This window comes from Phacochoerus africanus, chromosome 16, assembly GCF_016906955.1.
Source record: "Phacochoerus africanus isolate WHEZ1 chromosome 16, ROS_Pafr_v1, whole genome shotgun sequence".
Lineage (NCBI taxonomy): Eukaryota > Metazoa > Chordata > Mammalia > Artiodactyla > Suidae > Phacochoerus > Phacochoerus africanus.
In genome coordinates, this window is record NC_062559.1 from 50,482,581 (window position 1) to 50,508,733 (window position 26,153).

The following is a 26,153-nucleotide window of genomic DNA, read 5'->3' on the forward strand; positions in this document are numbered from 1 at the left end:
GTGCAGACAATTGTGGAAAAGAGGCAAAGTTTTAAAACTGCAACCGCTGAGAGTTGGCCCCGAGCCCGGACCGGGCCCCGGCAACTGCGGGCTGTGTGGTCCTGGGGGCAGCCGGGGGCAGTGGCCGTGGGCCGACGAGCCCTTCGCGCGCGTGCCTCAACTTGGCAGCAGGCTCGGAGATTGCGACCCCATTTCAGAGTTTCTCTCCCTTTTCGCTGGGCGGCTAACCTAACGGCAGAGGGAAGGCGCTGAGGCGAAGGGCCACGAGATGCCCCGGAGCAGTGCCGCCGTGAAGCGAGCCTCCGCTAGCACGGAGAAATAATCAGAATCTGAAAAACCGCCAGGGAAAGCAAACAGACAGCAGTTCCCTTCCCAAACAGTTCTCAGACACTAAGAAAGGGCGGGAAAGTCAGAGCCGCCTCAAATCGTTCCACCCATTGGCTAATCGCGCTGTCGTTCCCCGCGACCCTCCTCCCCTGCTCGCGGGCGATGTTCTAATTGGATAACTTCCTCCAGCCGTCCCCTTTCATTGGTGAATCCCTCCGTTTGTCAGGCTCCAGCCTTGAAGACTGGCGGAGAGGGGAGTTTGGCCCCGCCCCTGGTCGCGCACAGGCGCGTCTGTGTTGGGGGTCCGAGGCCCCGCCTCCGCGTGCCGTGTGCAAAAACAAACAGCCGTTAGGGAGGAGGGGCCGAGGGGGCGGGGTCTGGCTAGAAGGAGGCTCACGGTTGGGCGGCCGGCGGGGTTCAAACGAGCAAGGCGAGCGGGCATTGGCCGGAGCTCTGTGAGGCGGGCCTCGGTTATTGTCCGAGCTCCGGCAGCGGCGGCGGCGACGGCGGCGGCAGTGGCGGTCGGTGCTGCGGCAGCGGCGGCGACGGCTCGGCGGGACCGAGGGCGGGAGCGGCCGAGACCATGGTGAGGGCTGCGGGGCGGGCGTCGATGGCTAGGTGGCGCCGCTACCTGTTGAGGCGGCGATGGGCGTCAGGCGGCGACGACAGCGGCGGGGCGGACGTCAGGCGGCGGGGCTGCCCGCGGTCCCGGCCTCGCCCGCCGCGGCGCTGGCGCGAACCGAGGTGCGCGGGCCTCGGCCCGGGCGGCCCTGAGCCGAACAGCCCTCGCAGCACCGCAGCACCTCCGTGGTCCCCGCGACCCACTTAGAGCCCCAAATTGTGCGTCGGTTAGAAAGTGCGGGTTTTCAGAGACGCGAGTGGAGAGAACTTGGCCCGGTGCAAAGTTGGGAGGGAAAGGCGGCGAGGGCTGGCTGTGCCCCGCTCGGGAGTGAGCCGGCGACGCCGAGGCGACGAGCAGGGTCCGCCCGAGCGCCCTCCGGAGACAGCCCTGCCGGGTGCTGAGCCGCAGGCAGAAATTGTGGTTATTGTGACGTTCTCACACCTCAGAACTGGAGTCGACCTGGTGGATCGTTGCACCCGGTCCCCGCAACTGGTGTGCAGTTAGCGGAAGCACTTCCACCAGCCGACCGAGGCACGGATTGCAGCTGCTCCGTGAACTGGTTTGCCGGAGCTCATGCTTCTCCTGATCCTCGCTGGGTTTTAGGGTGTCACCCACTTAATCTTTAGCGACGTGCCATATATTGGCTGCCCCTTTACCGGCAGCTAAAAATACACGGGCGTTCACATAAGCTAAAAATACAGGAGGCGTGGGGTGTCATTCTTGTTTTGAGATTTTTTAAGCTTAAGGAGAAGTGAGTGAGCACGTGACTGTTAAACTAATGTGAAAGCATGTTGGCATCCAGTTTTCAACTTTTTTTGAATGAAATGTACTTTAGCCGGCTCCATAGGCGTATTTTCTAACTCAGGTTAATACTCACTCGGATCTTAGAAGAAAAATTTTGTCATGCTTGTAGTTTGTTTCTCAGTCCATCGTCTTTGAAATGTGCGAAGTTGGGAGAGTGTAACGTTAGCACAGAGTTTGAGGGGGTGGTGAAGAGAAAGTAATTATTCATTTTCTGTGCAGTTTTGTATTCACATAAGTTTGGTTCCATAAAAGTATGTTTTTGTTAAATATAACAAATGTATCTGTGGAGTTCCCGTCGGGGCACAGCGGAAACGAATCCGACTAGGAACCATGAGATTGCCGGTTCGATCCCTGGCCCTGCTCAGCGGGTTAAGGATCCCGCGTTGCCCTGAGCTGTGGTGTAGGTCGAAGAGGAGGCTTGGATCCCGAGTTGCTGTGGCTGTGGTGTAGGCCGGCAGCTGTAGCTCTGATTAGACCCCTAGCCTGGGAACCTCCACAGGCCACGGATTCGGCCCTAAAAAGCAAAAAAAAAAGAAAGAAAGAAAAGAAAGAAATGTATCTGAAGCCTCCAAACTGTGGAAGTAGTCATTTAGTTGACTGAGATTTTTAAAAATTAATTTCATGTCCACTTCTTTGAAAAGCAAATAAGTTAAACAACAAATATGGATTTGAAACAGTAAGCATAACATTGCTTACAAACAGTAAACTGGGAAACATGGGGTGTTTTGCAGTTGGTAACTTTTAATTGATAACTACTTATTTCATAATTCATTCATAGACAGTGATTATAATTTTAGACTCATATATCAATTGAGAGGTTTTTAAATGTTTTACACCAGGGCAAATAGAGCTGAAAAGATTTATTTGAAGAATAAGTGAGAATATATGGTTACTTAAACTGACCTCAGAAATCAATTGATGTGAAAGCTTTTCTTGTATAGCAGTATGGTCAGAAATTATAAAATAGGAGTTCCCTTCATGGCTCAGCGGTTAACAAACCTGACTAGGAGCCATGAGGATTCGGGTTTGATCCCTGGCTTCACTCAGTGGGTTAAGGATCCAGTGTTCATGAGCTGTGGTGTAGGTCACAGATGAGGCTTGGATCCTTCGTTGCTGTGGCTGTGTTGTAGGCCGGCAGCTATACCTTCTTCAATTCGCCCTCTAGCCTGGGAACTTCCATATGCCATGGGTGTGGCCCTAAAAAGCAAAAAAAAAAAAAAAACAAAACAGATTATTAAAATATATGAGGCATCCTTGTAGAAGGCTACAAATTATCAATTCTATTAAATCAGTCTCTCACTAAATTTTTAAATTTAAGGAAGAGATATTAGTTATTAGGTTTTTTTTCCCCCCTGCTTCTAGTACCTGCCAAGACCTTTTTTTTCCCCTCCATGTGGTTTTTGGGAAGTAAACATTAAATCATCTGAGACCCCAGGGATGGGGTAGTGCTTGAAGTGGTGTACGTAGTTGATTGTTATCCTAAAGAATATTTTAGGAGTTCCTGTTGTGGCTTAGTGGTAACGAATCTGACTAGTATGCATGAAGGTGTGTGTTCGATCCCTGACCTCAGTGGGTTGAGGATCCAGCATTGCTGTGAGCTACAGTGTAGGTCGCAGACATGGCTCAGATCCCAAGTTGCTGTGGCTCAGGCTGGCAGCTGTATGTAGCTCCTATTCGACCCCTGGCCTGGGAACTTAACGTATGTTGCAGCCCTAAAAAGCAAAAAAACCCAAAACAAAACCAAAAAAAAAAAAACCACGCAAAAAAACACAGACCCTCAAACAGCTAGCCAATCTCGGAAACTGATTTCTTTAACTAGTTTTTGTTTGTTTTAAACAGACAAGAAATCATAGATTTCAAATAGTAAAATCAAACCATCCAATGAGGAGTTCTGTGGCGCATCAGGTTAAGGAGCTGGGATTGTCACTGCAGCAGCTTCGGCTGCTGCTGTGGCTTGGGTTTGATCCTTGGCCTGGGAACTTCCACATGCCTTGCGCTTGTCGTCCCCCCCCACAAAAAAAATCCAAAGAGAATATTGGTTTCCTTGTCTAGCCAGATCCTTAGTATTCTCTCCCTAGAGGCAAATAACTTCTCTGACTTACTTTGTGACTATATGTATATGGACACACTCTGCAGTGCTCCACTTTTACATAAACAGAAGCTCTCCGTACTTCCACATACCTTGCCTTTTACACAGGTAGCTTTTCAGAGTTGTTCCTTATCAGCATACAGCTGTGATCTCTTTGTTGAAATGGGTGCCTGGTCCACGGTATTTATATACTTTGCCTCATTTGTGAACATTTAGGTTATTTGGTAAATAATTACTGTATATCAACTGGAAGTAGTATTTGTTTAACCCGTGAGAAAGTTTGAATGTCTTTTTTAATACACATAACTACGATTTCCATTTTGCCATTGTAAAGTGTACAATTCGGGGAGTTCCTGGCATGGCTCAGCAGTAACGGACCTGACTAGTAACTATGAGGATGCGGGTTTGATCCTGGCCTCAAAGGATCAGGCGTTGCTGTGAGCTGTGGTGTAGGTCACACATGTACCTTGGATCCTGTGCTGCTGTGTCAGTGGCATAGGCCTGCAGCTCCGATTTGACTCCTAGTCTGGGAACTTCCATATGCCGCACCTATGGCCCTAAAAAGAAAATAAATAAGTACAATTCAGTGTCAGTAAGTATATTAACATTGCTGCGCAACCATTGTTGTCAGTCATCTCTGGGACTTTATCTTCCCAAATTGAAACTCTGTGCCCATTAAACAGTAATTCTCCCTTCCACACTTTTCCCCATCCTCTGGCAGCCATTATTCTGCTTTCTGTTCTTATGTTTTTTGTTTTATTTAAATGGCCACACCCTTGGCACACGGAAGTTCCCAGGCTGTAGCTGCTGGCCTATGCCTCAGCCATGGCAACGCCAGATCCTTACCCCACTGAGAGGCCAGGGATCGAACCCTCATTCTCATGGAGACTCTTCTTAAAACCACTGAACCACCATGGAAACTCCTCTGTTCTTATGATTTTGACTAGGTACCTCATATAAGTGGAATCATACATGATTGTCTTTTGGCAGTTGGTTTATTTCACTTTGTATGTTTTCACCATTTACCCATATTGTAGAATGTATCAGAATTCCCTTTTCATAACTGAATACTATTCTGTGGTGTATATACGACAGTTTGGCCTATTCATTTATCCATGGTGGACATTTAGGTTGTTTCTCCCTTTTAGCTGATATTTATAATACTGCTGTGAACATGAGTGTACAAAATATGTTTGAGTCTCTGTTTTCAATTCCGTGGGTATGTGCCAAGATGTGGAATTGGTAGATCATATGGTAATTCTGTGTTTAATTTTCTGAGAGTTTTTTTTCCCTCCCAGAAGAGCTAAGTTCTGGATATTTCTGTGAAAAAGACATATGCTAACATTGTTTTAAAGTTTTTCATTATGGGAGTTCCACTGTGGCACAGCAGGTTTAGGACCCAGCATTGCCACAACTGTGGCAGAGGTCATAGCTGCAACTCTGATTAGATCCCTGGCCCAAGAACTTCCATATGTTAGAGATATGGCTGAAAAAGAAAAATAGGATTTCATTATGAAATATTTCTAGCATAAGAATTATGTTAAGTTGATGAAAATTTTTCAATCTCAAATTTGAAAATTATGTTCAAATTTTTAGAAATCTCGGAGTTCCCATTGTGGTGCAGGGGAAATGAATCCAACTAGTAACCATGAGGATTCGGGTTCGATCCCTGGCCTGGCTCAGTGGGCTAAGGATCCAGCATTGCCATGAGCTGTGGTGTAGGACGCAGACGAAGCTCGGACCCTGCGTTGCTGTGGCTGTGGTGTAGGGCGGCAGCTGTAGCTCCAGTTCGACCCTTAGTCTGGGAACTTTCACATGGTGCAGGTACAGCCCTGAAAAAAAAAATTAGAAATCTCTCTCTTTTTTTTTTTTAGGGTCGCACCTGTGGCCTGTGGAAGTTCCCAGGCGAGGAGTCAAATCAGAGCTGCAGCTACAACATGGGATCCAAGCTGAGTCTGCAACCTATACCACGGTTCACGCAACTAATGCCAGATCCTTAACCCACTGAGTGAGGCCAGGTATCAAACCTGAGTCCTCACAGATACTAACTGGGTTCGTTACTACTGAGCCACAAGGGAAAGTCCCTAGAAATCTCATTTTTAATAAATATTTAAGGTTTGACCTCATTTTTATATAATTTAACAAATGGTGATACAGCGTGGGTATGTTTAAAATGAAAGAAGGAGATAACATAGATTTTTTTTAACCACCTAACGTAAAACTAGAAGAAGTTTTGTTTCCTAAATATATGTGAGATAGCATTTTTTAGTCTTCATCTGGAACCTTTTTTCCCCCTAGGCTGGAGGTAAAGCTGGAAAGGACAGTGGAAAGGCCAAGGCTAAGGCAGTGTCTCGCTCACAGAGAGCTGGGCTACAGGTAATGGATCCGTGCTGCTCCAATTCGTTATTACATTATTTTCTTTACTGTTGTAACTCATGACTCGTGAGTGTTTCTGTAATTACAAAAAATGGACTTGTATTACCTTAAATAATGACATTAGTTGATCAAAATATAAGTTACAGAGCAACTGTCTTTTATTTAGTATTCTCTTCTAATTGAAGACAAGTTATAAAAAGATCTTAAATGAAATTCGGTGATTTCATTCTCTTAAAATCTATTATTCTACATTATAATTGTATTCCTAGTTCTTTTATAAATTATATTGAAGTGAGTATGCTTTTGCTTTTATTTTTAAGAAGGTGTTTGTAGCAATACATCAGCTTTCAAGATGAGGTAGAATTTTGCGTAGAATAATGTACCGTCTATCCACCAGTCCTCTGAATATTCTCCCAATATCTTCAAATGTAGATTGAATAATATACTCAAAACACTAAATCATTTTCAAATTTCATGTATTTGAATGGTTGCAGCTTTAATCTACAAACTCAGAAATTTCTGAATAAGTTAAGAATTATTCCCTACAGAGTTCCTGTCATGGCTTGGTGGAAACAAATCTGACTGGCATCCATGAGGACACAGGTTTGATCCCTGGCCTTGTCAGCGGGTTAAGGATCCAGCATTTCCATGAGCTGTGGTGTAGGTTGCAGACGCTGCTCAGATCCCGAGTTGCTGTGGTCGTGATGTAGGCCAGCAGCTGCAGCTCCGATTCAGCCCCTGGCCTGGGAACCTCCATATGCCATAGGTGTGGCCCTCAAAGAAAAAGAAAAGACAAGAATTATTCCCTACATATGAGACACTTTTTTAAATAGCACAGTTTGAAGGTCAGACTCTTTAAGTTTGGGGTTATTATCCTCTTGGCTGCAGTGAGCCATTGAAAGTTTTTTAGCAAGAGGATGAGATGATGCAGATGGTGTTAGAGGAAGGGGGTGAGCACTTAACACTTGATGAGGATGTTCTGTATTTTGGAGCCATTTGGGAAATCTCAAAATTTATTTGATGTGTCCTTAACTTGAAGGGGGAAGTGAAAAAGAGATGTAAGCTATTATAGTGATTTAGGACTAAGGTAATACATACTTGAATTTGAGTGGGATGGAAAGGACTAGAAGGCAAAAGTATGCTCCCAAAAAATGGGGGGAGAGGTATAGGGTTGAGAAGCAAGTCAAAGAGAAGTTTCTCTAAGGCTTAGAACTTAAAGGGTGGAGGATTTTGTGGTAGGGACAAGGTATGAAATAATAAATTCAAGTGGCGGTATTTTGAAGTTCCACCAAAACATTCAGAAGTTGTAGGTTTGAGTCTAACTTTCCAAGAGAGGTGATTGAAAGAATTACAAATTTAAGATCCCTTAAGTAAAATTGATGGCTTTTGCTGTGGGTGAATTTCCTAAGTAGAGCATGGCGAAAGAACAGAGGACATCAGTGAACCCCTCCCTTACTGTATTTGATGTGATATTTGAGTCACAACAAAAAGGCTGGGGAGGAGTTCCCGTCATAGCGCAGTGGAAATGAATCCGACCAGGAACCATGAGGTTGCGGGTTTGATCCCTGGCCTTGCTAAGTGGGTTAAGTTTCCAGTGTTGCCATGAGCTCTGGTGTAGGTCGCAGACACGGCTCAGATCCTGTGTTGCTGTGGCTGTGGTGTAGGCCGGCGGCTGCAGCTCCCATTCAACCCCTAGCCTGGGAACTCCCATATGCCATGGGTGTGGCCCTAAAAAGCAAAAAAAAAAAAAAAAAAGTGAGGAGTAGTCAGAGTTAGTGTTGAAACTGTGTACTCACTGCAGCCTGAGGAGGAGTGGTTTTTGAACTGCTCTGTGTCAGACACCGAGCCAGTCGCTGAGGGCACGGAAGGGAGTAAGGCCTGGGCCCTGACCCTGGGGGGCTTAGAGTTAGGGAAGGAGTGGGAACAAAAGAAAATAATCACGCCTTTTCTCCTAAGGGTGCCATCTAGAAGCAGCGGATAGATTCGGTGATTAAAATGTTACTACTGGCCTTTAAGAACGGTGTTCAGGAATCTGCATATGGTACAGCAGGTTACAGATCTGGTGTGGTCACTGCTGTGGCACAGGTTTAGTCTCTGGCCAGGGAACTTCCACATGCCGTGGGTGAGACCGAAAAAAGAAGCAGTGGTGTTCATCAGAAGCCAGGTTTAGAGTGGGAGGAAATGGTTGACAAGAAAGTGCAGGGTTTGAGGTTTGCTTTTTTTTCTCTTCGCTTTTTAGGGTCCCACTTGCAGCATGTGGAAGTTCTGGGGCTGGGGATCCAATTGGAGCTGCAGCTGCCAGCCACAGCCACAGCCACAGCTACGCTGGATTCAAGCCACATCCGTGCCCTTCACCATAGCTCACTGCAACACCGGATCCTTAACCCACTGAGCGAGGTCAGGGATTGAACCCTCATCCTCAAGGTTACTAGTTGGGGTCATTACCGCTGAGCCACAATGTGAACTCAAGGTGCGCTTTTAAATTTTGCCTAAAGGAGCCAGCAAAAAGGAAGTTATTGGAGCTGCTGAAATGATAGTGCAGTGACAAGGTGAGGAAGGGTCCTTAAAGAAAGTTGGGGGAGAGGGTAGTCAGAGGCCCAGACAGGTGGGATTAGCATCCTTCTGCAGTGAGGAAGTCCCTATTCTCAGAAAGTAGAAAGAGTCACCGTGAGAGAATGGTGTTGGTTTTCTTGGCTTTTAGGTCACCTCTTGAAACTGAGGAAAGTAGAATGGAGTTGAGGCCTAAAGAAGGTGGTAGAGGTTCATGGTCACGTGAGCCTGTGAGGCAGAGGAATTATCTCGATAGCACTGTGATTATTAGGTCCTGTGGAGTGTGTAGTTGGTGACGACTGCATTAGTTTCTCTTCCTTTTATAATGACGACACACTATGTAGAAATTAACTCATAAAAACCCTGAGGTTTGGTTTGGTTTGGTTTTTAAACTTATTCTCTCCTCAGGAGGGGTCAAAGCAGGCATGAAGATTTGGGACTGATTACTAGGACATGACAACATGTAAGACCCTGAGGACTGTTTATTGCCAAATAGATTTGGCTTCTGATATGTGTAAACAAATCTTTTATTTCATGCTTTACTCATATTATTCAGCCTCTGATACACTCAGTAGTGTGACGTTAAGGCTTCATTGCTTCCCATTTGGATGGTCTCTCTTGCAGTTTCCCGTGGGCCGCATCCACAGACATTTGAAGACTCGCACCACAAGCCACGGAAGGGTTGGTGCCACCGCTGCGGTGTACAGCGCCGCGATTCTGGAGTACCTCACTGCTGAGGTTAGTGGGGTGGGATGTGTGGGACTCCCCGGGCTGTCCTAGACACAAATGCAAGAATGGAGAATGGGCTTGAAACAAATAATAGCGGTATTAGTGGAATCTTAGCAGCCCGTTACCCAGTACCAGTGTCACACGGAACTTGGGTATGCTCGTTTTTAAAGTCAAGCAAGGGTTGCCTTGGGTGCAGCTGAAATGGGGGAAAAATAGTAATAATAAAGTTAAGCAAGGGTCAGCAATCCCTATTTTAAAATGGTGTGACGAACAAGTGTAAGATAACTTAAACAGTGTACTCCTCTAATTAAACTGAGGTATCTATGTGATCAATAAGCGATATTTGCCATGTTACAGTGTAACTGTGAGTTAATAAAGATTTGAGATGGGATGGACTTTTTCCCATGATTCAGTGAGTTTTATGTATAGATGTGCAGCCATCATCACAACCTAATATTAGAACATTTCCATGAAGATGGGATAAATTTTTGCCAGTGTGGTGATCCCCCCTTTTTTTTTTCTTTTCTTTTATCTTTTATTGGCTGTACCCGGGGCATGGGGAAGTTCCCAGGCCAGGGATCAAACTCCTCCACAGCAGCAACCTGTGACGCCAGATCTTTATCCCACTGATCCACAAGAGAACTCGGGTTTTTTTTTTTTTTTTTTTTTTTAAGACAGTGCGGGAGTTCCCTTCATGGCTCAGCGGTTAGCAAACTCGACTAGCATCCATGAGGACGTGGGTGGCTTGGATCCCCCGTTGCTGTGGTTGTGGTGTAGGCAGGCGGCTTCAGCTCCCATTGGACCCCTAGCCTGGGAACCTCCATATGCCGCGGGGTGCGGCCCTAAAAAAACAGACAGAAAGAAAGACACAGTGCAAATAGCTTTTATTTTTATTGATTTAATTATTTATGCTTTTTAGGGCTGCACCCTCGGCATATGGATGTTCCCAGGCTAGGGGGTGGAATCGCAGCTACAGCTGTCAGCCTACACCACAGCTTACGGCAACACCAAATCCCCGACCCACTGACCCAGGCCAGGCCAGGGATCGAACCCGAATCCTTATGGGTACTAGTCAGATTTGTTTCTGCTTCACCACAACCAGAACTCCTGATACTTTTTTTTAGGGCTGTACCTACAGCATATGGAAATTCCCAAGCTAGGGGTCAAATCAGAGCTGTGGCTGGCGGCCTACACCACAGCCACAGCAACTCGGGATCCAAGTTTCGTCTGCCACCTACACCACAGCTCATGGCAAGGCCAGGGATCGATCCTGTGTCCTCATGAATACCAGTCGGGTTCATTACCTCTGAGCCATGTTGGGAACTCTTAATACTTTTTTTTTAAATCACAAGTTTATTACGATGATACGAAATTTGGTAAAAGATCTAACCGGTCCTTCTGGTTCTCTGCGTGCTTGTGTGCATGAAATGCTCTACCTTGCTCAGTTCGACAGGTCAAGAAGGTAAGTTGATGGGGCCATAGTTCCTAATTCTTGGGTCATGGACCACCACTTCTTCCATCCTAATTAAGGAAAACGGAAGGGAAGCCGTGAAACTCCTTCAGCTCCCTTCCAAGCCAGGGAGGTAATTTGCGTAGCACGCAAGCCCACCTGGTAGAAACAGGGACGGTTCTTACTTGGGAAAGATGTGGCTGGGAGCTGGTTTGAAAGATGTAGGTTTCACCTGTGTGTTAATTATCAGTGTTGCCATTTCATTACCCTCCAAGGCATTTGTTCTCCCATCAGAGAGTTCCCATTAAGAGTTGTAACTTTCCTGTGTCATGAGCAGGGATTTTGTGTTGATGATATTTTTTGTGTTGGTACTAGTCGAGAGTCTTTCTCCTTTATTACGCCAGTTTCTCTTTGCTTAGGTAACAGACTTTTCAGAAGGTGTGCATTTTGTTCCCTCATGTGGAGGCATAGGCTTCTGGCTCAATGTTTAAATTCCATCTAAACTCCCATTTTCTTTATTCTTAGGAACTTTGATTGTAATTTTCTAGGTTGAGATTAAACAAGAAACATATATACATATAAACAGTCAGTGTGTACTCTCCACATTTTTCAGTTTGAGGTTTTAGTCATTCACAGAGGTAAGGAAAATACTGAAATCTAAGTCGGGGTAACCACTTTTCAACGTTGCCTTCACACTTGGGGAGGATCACTTGGGGAGCTTCAGAGACCGTGGTCCTGGCGAGAATGGAGTGAGGTACTGCTGGTTTTCATAGCTTGCTTATTGCTTCAGATGTACGCCAAGGCTTCCCACCACTCTTTTTAAGTGAGGAGACTCGGAGTCCCTCGGGGGTTTTTTGGTTTTGTTTTTGCTGCGCCTGTGGCACATGAAAGTTCCCAGGCCAGCAGTCTAGCCACAGCAGCAACCCAAGCCACTGCAGTGACAACCCTGGATCTTTAACTTGCTGTGCCATAGGGAACTCTCTGGAGTTATTTTTCTGTTACTTCTATCAAAGGTTTTATAATGGCCAATATAGTCTGGAGGCTCCAAAAAAGAGAAATGCAGTTTTATGTCCAAGACGAATGTTGAGATTTCGCTAGTTGAAAATTCCCCTTATAGGAGTTCCCGTTGTGGCGCAGTGGTTAACGAACCCAACTAGGAACCATGAGGTTGCGGGTTTGGTCCCTGCCCTTGCTCAGTGGGTTAAGGATCCGGCGTTGCTGTGAGCTGTGGTGTAGGTTGCAGACACGGCTCAGATCCCATGTTGCTGTGGCTCTGGCGTAGGCCAGTGGCTACAGCTCCGATTCAACCCCTAGCCTGGGAACCTCCACATGCTGTGGGAGTGGCCCAAAGAAATAGCAAAAAGACAAAAAGAAAAAGAAAAAGAAATGATCTAATAAAAAAAATAAAAAAAAAAAAGAAAATTCCCCTTATAGAATAAAGGACTTCTAGTTTATTGTCTATAGATTATAGGGCCCAGTGATGTTGAAAACTCTGAATAAAAAATGATTTTACTCATATTTTTAAGCTTTACTACACATACTTAAAAGTAAAATCCAGCTGTTAAGGGCTATGAAAAAAATAGATTACATGAGTATATTAAAATATATTAGTATTTTTCTAGATCTTCACATTTAGAGTCTTGACTAAGGGATAGTATTAGCCCTTGTCTTTATTTCTTTCCATAAAAGTCATTTGTTTTTCTCATGTCTCTAGTTCTCCTGCAAAGGTTGAATATAAAAGGGCCAAATGAAGTAAAAAGAGTTCTGTGCGAGTATTATAGAAAGAGGAAAAAAATGTGTAGGTTTATATGTATCTTCTGTTTTTTGTTTGTTTGTTTGTTTTGGTTTTTTTTGTCTTTTTGCTATTTCTTTGGGCCGCTCCCACGGCATATGGAGGTTCCCCGGCTAGGGGTCGAATCGGAGCTGTAGTCACCAGCCCATGCCAGAGACAGAGCAACGCTGGATCTGAGCCGCGTCTGCAACCTACACCACAGCTCACAGCAACGCCGCATCGTTAACCCACTGAGCAAGGGCAGGGACCGAACCCGCAACCTCATGGTTCCTAGTTGGGTTCGTTAACCACTGCGCCACGACGGGAACTCCGTATCTTCTGTTTTATGTGTAGATACTCTAGTGATCTTTTTAGCTTAACTGCAGGTCTGAATCAAATCCTTAAACACTTTGTGTGATGTGCCATCTCACAATGCCTTTCGTAGGTGCTGGAGCTGGCAGGTAATGCTTCCAAGGATCTCAAAGTGAAGCGGATCACTCCACGCCACTTGCAGCTTGCGATCCGTGGTGATGAAGAGTTGGATTCGCTTATCAAGGCCACCATAGCTGGGGGTGGTATGTAGTTTTCCTCTTCAGCATAGGACGTAACTGGTCTTTTGTTTTTTCCTTTTGTTCTACCCAGTGATGTGGAGGGTTTCTTGCCCTTTTTGAAGGTTCAAGGTCTCCTGCCGGCCTTGAGTAGATATGCCATGCCAGTCGTTCTACACGGAGATTTTTTTTTTGATGTGTTCGTGGGAGAAGGCGAGCGCCACATCTCACTCCTCCACCATCTTGATCTTCCTTGTAACTGGTCTTTCTAACTAAGAAATAATTGAGATCAGTGATCCAGAACTTTTCTGTGGCCCACTAGAAAACTTAAATTCCAAAAGTGTTAAGTCTGTTACAATTCTGCTCTTCTTTTCATTATGATTTGAATAAATATTTCTTCTCCTTGTAGCCATATACGGTGCTGTTTTGATTTTAGCAAATTCTTGTCTAAATTTCCCATTAGACTCAAAACCTGGTATTTAAAATATTTCCCGTATCCTTTAAACTGTTTGAAAGATGATCTTGAGAAATGGCTTAATATGGTGCTCCGGAAAATTAAGACTAAGATAATTGAATGAGTCAGGATCAATGAAGGTGAGAGATATGCTTGGTGGTTCTTAATCCTTTTTGGATCACGTTTGGAGAACCTCTTGAAAGCTGTGGTTACTCTTCATAAAAGTATATAAAATCATACCATTTTAGGAGTTCCTGTTGTGGCTCAGTGGTTAACGAATCCGACTAGGAACCATGAGGTTTTGGGTTTGATCCCTGGCCTCGCTCAGTGGGTTAAGGATCCGGCATTGCCGTGAGCTGTGGTGTAGGTTGCAGACGCGGCTCGGATCCCACGTTGCTGTAGCTCTGGCGTAGGCTGGCAGCTACAGCTCTGATTAGACCCCTAGCCTGGGAACCTCCATGTGCCACTAGAGTGGCCCAAGAAATGGCAAAAAGAAAAAAAAAATCATACCATTTTATATATAGTCTTAGAGGGATTTCCAGACCCCAAGATAGAGACCCCTTAGTATAGATACTTTAACAGAATCCGAATATAAAAGGACTTCGCAAGTAAATCTCATTCTTTGTGTAAGCGCTCTTTTGGGTTGAGGCCCTGAGGTGAGGTATTTGTGTGTGTTTGCTTGCTTTTAGCTAATATTCTTTCTTTCCATTCCCTTCTAGGTGTGATCCCTCACATCCACAAGTCTCTGATTGGAAAGAAGGGACAGCAGAAAACTGCTTAGAGAGTTGTCTTAACCAACCCTCTTCCTCCCCGTCATTGTACTGTAACTGGGACAGAAGAAGTAATGGGGATATGTGGAATTTTTTAAAACAGTTCAGTGGAAAAGCTTAGACAGTTACTGTAGACATGATAAACATTTGTACGTTCTTTGATAAAAAGTACCTTTTCATGTGGCAGCAGTTGTGTGTTGATTGGCTAGGTTTCTCCCTTGTGTTTTATACAAAAATGTGATTGAGTTCCCGTTGTGGTTCAGTGGTAATGAACCCGACTAGTATCCATGAGGATGTGGGTTCCATCCCTGGCCTTGCTCAGTGGGTTAAGGATCCAGCGTTGCCATGAGCTGCAGCATAGGCTGCAGATTCGGCTTAGATCTGGCATTGCTGTGGCTGTGGTATAGCCCAGCAGCTGTAGCTCCAATTCGACCTCTAGCCTGGGAACTTCCATATGCCGCAGGTGCGGCCCTAAAAGGAAAGAAAATGGAATTGATGAACTTTTTTTTAAATTTGTTTCAGAACTTCTGTTTGTGCTGTATGTTGGCAATATTTTGCTCATACTTTGAAATTTTTAAAATTTCAATTGCTTATATATTCAGAAAAATCTTAAAACAGAAATTGGAAATTTACTGCAATCATGATTAATACCATATTATATTGAATTTTAGATGCTGTCTATTTTGTAGTATGCACCAATGATTTTACATACCACTAAAGAAAAAAAATGCCAATTAAACCATCATATGCCATTGATTATGAGATGCATCCCAATTTCAGAGATGTTAGAGTATGAAAATGTACATTTAGAGTTGATGAAATAGGATAGTGGACTTTGTTTAATTATCTAATGAGCACTTACTGTGTGGCAGGCCCTGTGCTAAGCACTGCACTGGTGACGACGTTTTCTCACCCCCACTTTGAAGATGTGGGATTTGAGGCTCACGGAAATAAATGGCTTGCATTTATCTAGCAGGTAGAAAGGGGCATAACTAGGGTACAAACCTGGTCTGGCTGACTCCAGAGCCCACACTCTTACCTAGAATGGAAATTTATCAGAGTTTTCTGCTTTTGGCTTAAAATTCAAATTTTCAGTGGTCTTATTGATACAGTAACATTCAGTAATTTGTACAATATTTTAAAAATTCTTTTTCTCTGTCAGTTTCTAAGTAACTATTGTTAAGATTTAAGTTAATGTACCAGTTAATGGCCATCAGAAAATTATATTTTTCTGCCTGGAAGTCTTCATTAAAAATGGAAATTCTTTAATGTTTTATAATACAACAGTATCAAAACAAAACTCATTTTTAAAAACTTATTTTATTATGGAAATTTTCAAAAATAAAGAGAATAGTATAAAGAATGCCCGTGTACTCATCCTCCACTTTCAACAGATGTTCTGTGGTCAGTTTTGTCTTCCCTGTGTCCCCACCTGAGCCCTCGTCCCAGTGAATTGGTTTGAATCCCACACCAGGCACGGTTTCAGCGTACATCTCTCACGACGGGGTACTGCTTAGCCTGTAACCACGCACAACGCCATTGTCGTGAGCCAGCTGACACATTTTATAGTAACAGATACCCAGTCAGTATTCAGATTTCCCTGATGGTTTCATTAACTTTACAGTTGGTTGGTTTGAATCAGGATCCAAACACTGTCTTGTATTTACTGATAGCTCTTAAGGTTCTTGTTTTTTGGCCATGCCCTTGGCATGTGGAAATTCCAGGGCCAGGAATCAAACCCGAGCCACAGCAGTGACAACACCAGATCCTTAACCTGCTGAGCCACAAGGAAGGGTATTCCAAGTTTCTTTTTATTCTATAGGTTTCCCTTCCTTTTTTTTTCCTTATAATTTAAGTTTTGAAGAAATTGAGTTGTTTGTGCTATAGATTTATCTCTAGGTGTGGACTTTACTGAATCTTGGCACATATTTTGAAGACATTTCTATGTTGAGAGGAGCCACAATTATCCATGTTAGTAGTTTTTAGAAAACAAAGTAGCGATAGAAAAGAAAGTAAAAATAATTTAACAGAATAGGGTCCTTTCCTAGAGTTTTCTAGGTAATTGCTTCAAATATCTACTTCCATTTGGTAATTATTTGACCACTGACTGTGTTCCCAGGATTGTATTTTTGTTTTCTAATGGGAAAAATATAGAGCAACCGAGCCATGTGCTCTGGGTCTCACCCCCACATTTGGTTCATGTTGCCTCATCTGTATACCCTTTCTTCCCACTCGCTTGTTTTAAAACATATCCCAGCTGTCATATTTCATCTGTAATACCTTAATAGCTAACTAAAAGAAAGCTTAAAGAAGAGGGTTCTGGAATTCCTATCGTGGCTCAGTGGTAACCAATACAACATAATATTCAAGAAGATGCGAGTTTGATCCCTGGCCTTGGTTAAGGATCCAGCGTGGCCATGAGCTGCAGCTTAGGCCACAGATGCAGCTTGGATCCTGAGTTGCTGTGGCTGTGGTGTAGGCCAGCAGCTGCAGCTCTAATTCGATCCCTAGCCTCCATATGCCTCAGGTGGAGAGGTAAATAGAAAAAAAGAGGGCTTTTTATATTTTAAAAAAGATGATACCTCATTGTGGTTTAGATTTGCGTTTTCCTGATGGTTAGTAACTTTGAGCATCATTCTGTGTACCTATTGGCCATCTATACGTCTTCTTTGGAAAAATATTTAGGAGTTTTCTGGTGGCTCAGTGGGTTAAGGATCCAGTGTTGTCACTACTGTGGCACTCGTTCGATCCCAAACCCAGGAACTTCTGCTAATAGAAAATTGCTATGTTAAAATTTGGGTGCTCTTCATTTTGGCTGTTTTTTTATCTTGTCTCCTAGCTACACATGCCCAAGACTCAAAGATGCTCCTTGAAAATTGTAAACTGCTATACGTGTCACAGGCCTTTGGATACGTAAGATCTAGTGAACCCCAGACCAGGAAGTGTTTGCCTGCCAAAGATCTACTGTACTTCATATGCGACACCAGGGCCCAGGAGTTCCACGGCCATATCTGTACAAAACCAGCACTCCCTGGCTGCCGAGTGCTGCTTCCTGCAGATATGGTCACGTCAAGTTTTTAGTCAGAATTTGTGAATATCATCTCTGGTTAATAATTACACAAGAGCTTCCTGTAGGTTTTTTTTGGGTTTTTTTGTTTGGTTTTTTTTTTTGGCTTTTGAGGACTGCACACGGGGTATATGGAGGTTCCCATGCTAGGGGTCTAATCGGAGCTATAGCTGCCGGCCTACGCCATGGCCACAGCAATGCCTGATCCCAGCCGCATCTGCGACCTATACCATAGCTCATGGCAACGCCGGATCCTTAACCCACTGAGCAAGGCCAGGGATCGAACCCTCAACCTCATGGTTCTTTGTCAGATTTGTTTTCGCTGCACCACAAGAGGAACTCCTAGATTTTTTTTTTTTAATCATTCTACTTCCGTAACTAAGCAAATTGTACAGCCTCTGTAGAGCTAAAATCTCCACACTCAAGTTTAGGCTAGGGTAATTCCCAGATGGATGTCTTTTGGTCTTCATCCATGGCTCATGGCTCACAGCTCCCAAAACCCGTGGAATTTCCTGAGTGGTAAGAGCAACAATGGGAGCATCTTTTGTTCTAACATTTGGTATTTTGTCCTCAGTTCCTGAAATCCCTACAGAGCATCGAGGGGAAATGGAGGTCTTGTTAAGCCCTTTTCCACCACAGCTGAGTTTATGTTCATGGGGTGACTTTGGGACACACCTAAGCAGGGGGACTGGTTGCCAGGGGAACTAACCGCGTCGCTAGAGGATTGGAGCTTTCAGCCCACCCTGCTTTCCACTGGAGGCTGACGTTATCACAGGTGGCCAATGATTTAATCGATCATGCTTACGTATTAAAACCTCCATAGGGAGTTCCTGTTGTGGCTCAGGGGGTTAAGAACCCTGGCCTCTCACAGTGGGTTAAGGGTCCGGCGTTGCCACACGCTGGGCGTTAGGATCCCACGTTGCCGTGGCTGTGGCTTAGGCTGGCGGCTGCAGCTGGAGCCCTAGCCCGAAAACTCCTATATGCCTCAGGTGCGCCCCTAAAAAGAAAAGCTCAAAAGGAGAGTCCAGAGAGCTTCTAGGTTGTTGGACCAGAACACGGCCCTTTGCCAGATCCCCAAACCCTTAGAGACAAGCTCCTCCAGGGCCTTGCCCTATGGATATTTTCATCTGGCTGTTGATTCGAATCCTTTGGTGTCCTTTGTAATAAACTGGCAATCTAGTGAGTAAACTGGCTTTCTGAGTTCTGTGAGCCACTCTAGCAAATTAATCAAACCCAAGGAGGAGGCCCTGGGAACCTCTGAGTTACAGCCACTTGGTCAGAAGCACAGGTGACAATCTGGACTGGCATTGTGTCCGAAGGGAAGGGCAGTCTTGTGGGACTGAGTCCTTAACCTGTGGGGTCTGACGTCACCTTCAGGTAGCCCATGTCAGAGCTGAGGTCAGTGGTAGGACCCAGGCTGGTGCGGGGGAAGTGCTTGCCTGTTGGGGGAAGTCCTGTCCATTTGAACTGAGTGCAGCATTGGAACTTGTTTGGCCCGGGTTCTTTGGGGAATCCCAGTTTGGCCAAAAAAGCATCTTACTCAATCTCTCCCTCACTTCAATTTCAGGAGTTCTCTGGTGGCACAGTGGGTTAAGGATCCAGCATTGTCACTACTGTGCCTCGTGTCGCTCTGTGGTGCAAGTTCCAGCTCTGCCTGAGGAATTTCCGCACGCTGTGGGTGGGGCCAAAAGAAAGCAGACATATTTCCACCCCCTTAGTTTCTCCTGCTCTTTATGCGAGTCCTGTACTTCTGGATGTTTCCTGTTTGAGGGTCCTTTAGAAGCAGCTTCGGAGTTCCCATGGTGGCTCATCGGTAACGAACCCGACTAGTATCCATGAGGACTCGGGTTCCATCCCTCAACTCACTCAGTGGGTTAAGGATCTGGCATTGCCGTGAGCCATGGTGTAGGTCGCAGATGCGGCTCAGATCCGGCTTGGCTGTGGCTGTGGTGTAGGCCGGCGGCTACAGCTCTGATTCAACCCCTAGCCTGGGATCCTCCATATGCTATGGATGCGGCCCTAAAAAACAAACAAACAAACAAAAAAGCAAAAACATGAAGCATCCTCTACAAAATGTGGATTTTTTTTATTTTAAAATTATAGTTGATTTAGGAGTTCCCGTTGTGGCGCAGTGGTTAACGAATCCGACTAGGAACCATGAGGTTGCGGGTTCGGTCCCTGCCCTTGCTCAGTGGGTAACGATCCGGCATTGCCGTGAGCTGTGGCGTAGGTCGCAGACACGGCTCGGATCCTGTGTTGCTGTGGCTCTGGCGTAGGCTGCAGCTACAGCTCCGATTCGACCCCTAGCCTGGGAACCTCCATATGCCTCGGGAGCAGCCCAAAGAAATGGCAAAAAGACAAAAAAAAAAATTATAGTTGATTTAAATGTTGTGTCAATTTCTGCTGTACAGCAAAGTGACCTGGTCATACATATATTTACATTCTTTTTCTCATAGTGTCGTCCATCGTCTCCTGTCACAATGTATTGGATAGAGTTCCCTGTGCTGTACAGCAGGAAAATGCGGGTCGTTTGGAGATTGAGGAACACTGTATTGCATGTGAAACAGATTCCAAAGATTCACCTTAGTCTGGTGAATGTAGATTGGAAGTGCTTAGGATGCACTTTACAAGATAAGGCTGTCTGTTTTTCAACTTTTTTGTAGTTAAAGACATTTCACTATTTGAATTGTATTCCTTTGGTTAAACCTAAACCGGTGATAGAGCCCATTATTTTACCGGTTTATTCAGGAGAGCAAAGATTTGCAACCTGGGACATGCAACTAGAGTAACCCACATGCACGTCCAATGCAGCGAAGGAGAAGAGCCGCTCATAAAGAAGGGCTACTGGAGGGGGCGTGTGGACAGAAGGACCTTTGCAAGAGCCTGGGAATTTGAAGTGTGGTGGCTTTTCCTAGATCACGTGAGATCAGGCGGCTTTGGGGTGATATGGCCTTAGACTGCAGCGGTTTTCATTGGCTGAGTTGTGACAGCCTCTCACTGGCTTAGCTGTTGCCAGGCAAGGAGAAAATCTTTTTTCCCTCCTGCACACTGCAGTAACGTGGTATCGATTCCTGCTCCAGATACAAATGATGCCTCTTCCCTGTGGGATCTGTCTACGCCAGTGGTCTGTGCGGGAGAACTTACCTTTTGACCTCCAGATTCATTTTAGTGAGGCTTCCCATTACAGGCCTACCTGAGAAATACCGTGGGTTCGGTTTCAAACCACAGCAGTGGGGACTTCCCATTGCGGCTCAGTGGGTCAAGAACCCAACGCAGTGTCCGTTGGATGATGTCTGTTGGATGAGGATGCAAGTTTGATCCCCGGCCTCGCTCAGTGAGTTAAGGATCCGGCGTTGCCATGAGCTGTGGTGTAGGTGGCAGATGTGTCTCGGATCTGGTGTGGCTGTGGCTGTGGCGTAGGCCAGCAGCAATAGCTCCGATTTGACCCCTAGCCTGAGAACCTCCATATGCCACAGGTGCGGTCCTGAAAAGAAAAGAAAAAAAAGAAAGAAAGAAACTACGAGTAACTGAATCCCCATGACTGGAGGACTCAAGCAGGCATGACTGGCTGAATGCAGGCTGGCTCCGCTGGGTGCTCCGATAGGCAGCCCCAGGCATCCTCTCCACAGCACCCTCTCAGGCCCTGCCAGGCTCCTCTGAGCACCCCGTGAGCACCTAGGGAGATTCAGGTATAGGAAGATGGCTCGACCTCCCAATGTCACATACCTGAGGGACAGAGCTGAGGATCTGGTCTGTTGAGCTCCAAAACTTAGAATTTTTTTTCTCTAGATAAGGAAAGTCACTAAACATTTTCTTTGAAAACCCGCCACTTGCCTTATGTGGCTTTATGTCATTTAATCCCCAGAATAAATCTGGGAAATAAGTACCAGCCTGAGACAGAGGCAGAGAAGTTCACAGTCAGAGCTATTGGCGAGCGGGCTCCGGCCAGGGGCACAGTTGGAATTTGGACCCTGATTAGTCTGAATGCCAATTAGTCCCAGGCTGTGTCGGAGCAAAGGGCACCACGGTGTGTGCGAGAGGGTTTGACCCTGGCCCTTGGATATGCTCTGGCACTTCTCTACCTTGCTTTGCTTGAAGCTTTGGATCCTTGGAGTTCCCACTGTGGCTCAGTGGAAATGAATCTGGCTAGCATCGTTAAGGACGCAGTTTTTGGTTTTGGTTTTGGGTTTTTTTTTGGCTTTTCTAGGGCTGCTCTTGCGGGATGTGGAGGTTCCCAGGCTAGGGGCCAAATCGGAGCTGTAGCTGCCGGCCTACACCAGAGCCACAGCAACGCGGGATCCGAGCTGTGTCTGCAAACTACACCACAGCTCACGGCAACACCGGATCATTAACCCAGTGAGCAAGGCCAGGATTGAACCGGCAACTTCATGGTTCCTAGTCAGATTCGTTAACCACTGCGCCACGACGGGAACCCCAGGACAGTTTTGATCGCTGGCCTTGCTCAGTGGGTTAAGGATCCAGCGTTGCTGTGGCTGCTGTGTAGGTCGCAGACAAGGCTCAGATCTGGCATTGCTGTGGCTGTGGTGTAGGCCCGAAGCTATAGCTCCGATTCAACCCATAGCCTGGGAACTTCCATATGCCGAGGGTGCGGCCCTAAAAAGACAGGAAAGAAAAAGCGAAAGAAAGAAAGGAGGGGAGGGAGGGAGGGAAAAGAAAAGAAAAAAGAAAATGGGATCCAGGTAGGTCTGGAGGTAACTCTGAAGCTGTTTTCTAACGTGTAGAGCCAGGTGGCCTTGGGGACTTGGGTGACTTTGTGCCTATTTATCTTCCAGGTTGCAACGACTGCATACCACGTGTACCCATGAGACCTACGCATCCCTCGGGGAGGGCAGAGCGGAGCTCCCCATTGACAGTGAGGCTGAGAGGCTGGGCCACCGTGTTCCGCTGACTGGGCCGCAGGGGAAACGCCTGCGAACACAGCCTGCTCTGGACTCTGGCCGGCCTGGGAGTCCCCTCCCGGTCCCCGGGGCAGTCAGTGGAGGCCTGCTGGCTGGGACTCGCCCACAGGCCTGTGGCTCTGAAGCCTCTGCAGCGGGTGAGTGTTGCGCGTGGGTCACTCTTCCCCCCCAGGTGGCAGCAGAATCCCATGTGACTGTCCTCACCCTGGTGACAGGCAGGTCCCTTGCCTCCCACACCTGCCCCCAAAGAGCTCCTTTTGCTTCCTTTTTTTTTCTGGTCCACACCCGCGGCATATGGAGGTTCCCAGGCCAGGGGTCCCCTCAGAGCTGCAGCCACCGGCCTACACCACGGTCACAGTAATGCCAGATCCGAGCCGCATCTGGGACCGACACCGCAGCTCACAGCAACGCTGGATCCTTAACCCGCTGAGCGAGGCCGCATCCTCCTGGTTCAAAGTCAGGCTCTTAATCCTCCGAGCCACAGCGGGAACTTCACGAGCTTCCTTTTCTTCTCATTTTCCATCAGTGGCACCCGTGCCCCCACCCCACCCCCCTTGCTCCCTCTGCCCACCTTCCCCTCTCTCTTCCCGCCAGACTGAATGCGGCCGCCGGGCCTCGCAGACTTGCCCGTTTCAGACACGCTTGCCCGCGTGTTACACTCACACGGTGTCCGTGCTCCCGAACCCGAACCCGAACCCGTTCCGACCTTCGGTTCTGGCACTTCTCCCTCAGGATCGCTCGGGCCCTTCCCTTTACCATCGTGGTCACCTCCGAACCAGTCTCCCCGTTTTAACCCGTTCTGCACACCACAGAGTAATGGCCCTGCCGCATGTCCCTTTTAGTGACATTCCTGGAGGTGCCAGTGCTGGTCTCGTGCCGGGTGAGGAGGCCTCGTGTGCCCTGTCCCCACTCACAGGCGGAGTCAGCGGACCCCTTGAAGCTTCCTTTCCCGCGTCCTCTGCCCCCAAATTCAGCTTTTCTTCGTCTGCAGCTGTGAGTTCTCCCCACCTCTGGTTCTTTCACGTGGAAAGTCTGCCGGTGCCATGGCGCCCGCTCCTTAGTGATGCTCTCTGCCTGCCCACTCAGGAAGCTCAGTGCCTTCATGGAGGGACGGAGGTGGACGCAGAAGGTCCCGAGTGGTGGGAAGATGGGGACGGGGTGCCAAGCGGTGCTCTTCCTTCCCACCGTCCAGATTATTCTTTTAAGCCACACTTTTTTTTTTTTTAAGGAGTTCCTGGCGTGGCTCAGCAGAAATGAATCTGACTGGCATCCATAAGGACGCAGGTTTGATCCCCAGCCTGGCTCAGTGGGTGAAGGATCTGGTGTTGCCGTGAGCTGTGGTGTAGGTCTCATTCATGGCTCGGATGCCCTGTGGCTGTGGCTGGGGTGTAGGGCAGCGGCTGCAGCTCCAATTCGACCCCTAGCCTGAGAACCTCTGTGTGCTGCTAGTGCTGCCCTAAAAAGACCAAAAAGAAAAAAAAAGAAAAAAAAGAAAGAAAGAAATATATATATATATTTTTTTAAGTGTTCAAAAGGTAAAAAAAGATTTTGAAGTGTTCGAAAGTGCGCAAACATGTAGCTCTCCTGAGGCGCAGTGGGTTAAGCATCTGGCATCACTGCAGCGACTTGGGTCCCTGCTGTGGCAAGGGTTTGATCCCTGACCTAGGAGTTAACACATGCCCAGGCGAGGCCAAAATGTAGTGTGCAAATATGAACACCTCAGAGTTTATCCTTTTTTTCCCCCACTTTTTAGGGCGACACCTGCAGCATATGGAGATTCTCAAGCTAGGGGTCAAATCAGAGCTGCATCTGCTGGCCTATACCACAGCCACAGCAACACCGGATCTGAGCCACGTCTGCAATCTACACCACAGCTTGAGGCAATGCCAGATCCTTAACCCACCAATCAAGGCCGTGGATCGAACCCAAATCCTCATGGGTACTAATCAGTTTCTTAACCCACTGAGCCGCGACAGGAACTCCCACCTTAGAATTTAGAGGAGCTGGCTGGAGTGTGCTGGAAAACTTTCACCAAGTTAAGGGGGTGGGGGTTAGATCAGGGGCGAGGGTAGGAAGGAGGGGGTCCCCAGGCCTGTTAGGAGGCTGAGGAAGTGTACCTCCGCAGAGGCAGCGCATAAAGACTGGCGGAAAGGGAGCGCCAGGCTAGAGGGGATGGAACAGGATAAACTCTGATCCTTAAGCTTCTGCCTCCGCTGCGTGGTGTTCCCACATCCGCACACAGTGACCCCGAACAGGGAGCTTGTGGCCTGAGAGTAGGAAGAGTCTGGGAGTTCCCGTGGCTTAGTGGTTAATGAACCCGACTAGGAACCATGAGGATGTGGGTTCGATCCCTGGCCTCACTCAGTGGGTTAAGGATCTGGCGTTGCTGTGGCTGTGCTGTAGGCCGAGAGCTCCAATTCAACCCCTAGCCTAGGAATCTCTATATGCTGTGGGTGTGGCCCTAAAAAGTAAAAAAAAAAAAATTTTAAGGTCACGTGATGTCACGCTGCTGTGTGTGTTCAGTCCCTGGCCTGGGGACTCCCATATGCTTCCAATAAATAAATACATAAATTTAAAAAATCATATAGGTGAGCAAATTTTGAAAGAAATATGAAGAAATGTTGGGTCCTTTTGCACAAAGCTTTTGAGCACAGCCTGATCAGAGCTCCCAGCCCTGTCTGGAATGGCTTTTTCTGGTGGCAGACCTGGGCCCTGTGCTCCAGGCTCAGTTCCCAAAGGGATCAGCTTCCTGGGCCTCAGGCTGGCATAGCATCATGAGCCTGTGCAGCTGTCGTGGCTCTGCTTGTGGGTTTTTCTGCAAGTTAGGACTTTCTGATTTTTATTAGCCTGAACACAGCTACAATGAGAGGGCTTTAGAGGCCAGATGCTCTAGCACTTTTTGCTTCCTCGGCTGATGCCTCTGGCTCTTCCAGCCGGCCCTGCACAGGAATGGGGAGCAGTGGTCCTTCAATAAAAATATCAAACTTTAAGATGCATGGGTACCTAGATAGGAGTTGGTCATGTGACTCGTGTATGTACATTACTTCCTCTTGACATGTTTCATGATGCATGTGATGGGAAGTAGTTAAAATACACAGAAGCCATCATGTCCTGCGTGCAGGCAGTTTGGCTTTTAGTCACTGAGTCTGATTCCTCTTCTTGCCCATCAGTCACCCTCGCTGGGGGCTGGTGCCTGGACCCCTGGCTTGCTGGCTCACCTGGATCTGAGCCCCCACAGCTGGTCCTCTGCCCTCCTCCCACCCTCTGTGGCCCAGAAAGGACGTTCCAACCACCCTCCTTTGCCTTCCTCCCAGGAGACTAGAGATTACAGGCCCACCCTGAGTGGGGTGCCCCAGGCCCCGGCTGGAAGAGGCCAGGAATGCTTGATGGATTCCAGGGGGTGGTGTGTGGATGGGCAGGGGCCAGCTAGGCAGTGGAGGCCCAGTAAGCTGTCAGCAACTTCTCTGACTGTAAGTAGACAAAGGTGGCAAACCCAGGTAAGCTGAGCTTCAGGAAAGGGTCTCCCTTACATTCTGTGTGCTTCCACCACCACCGACAGCTCTCTACCTGCTAGGGTGTGATTTCAGAGCTCTAATTTAGATCTAAAATGTTTCATCACTGAGCAAAACAACCAAGTTCCCTGGTGGCTCCTTGGGTTAAGGATTCAGCACCATCAG

General features: G+C 46.9%; 1 protein-coding gene across 1 annotated transcript; it reads left to right on the forward strand.

The window, feature by feature from the left end:
• Window positions 1-801: 801 nt before the first annotated feature.
• LOC125117491 (histone H2A.V) lies at window positions 802-14,676 on the forward strand. Its single transcript, XM_047763390.1, has 5 exons — window positions 802-913; window positions 6,141-6,218; window positions 9,393-9,506; window positions 13,164-13,293; window positions 14,440-14,676. The coding sequence occupies exons 1-5, from the start codon at window positions 911-913 to the stop codon at window positions 14,499-14,501; spliced, it is 387 nt and encodes a 128-aa protein (XP_047619346.1). The 5' UTR covers window positions 802-910; the 3' UTR covers window positions 14,502-14,676.
• Window positions 14,677-26,153: the final 11,477 nt, after the last annotated feature.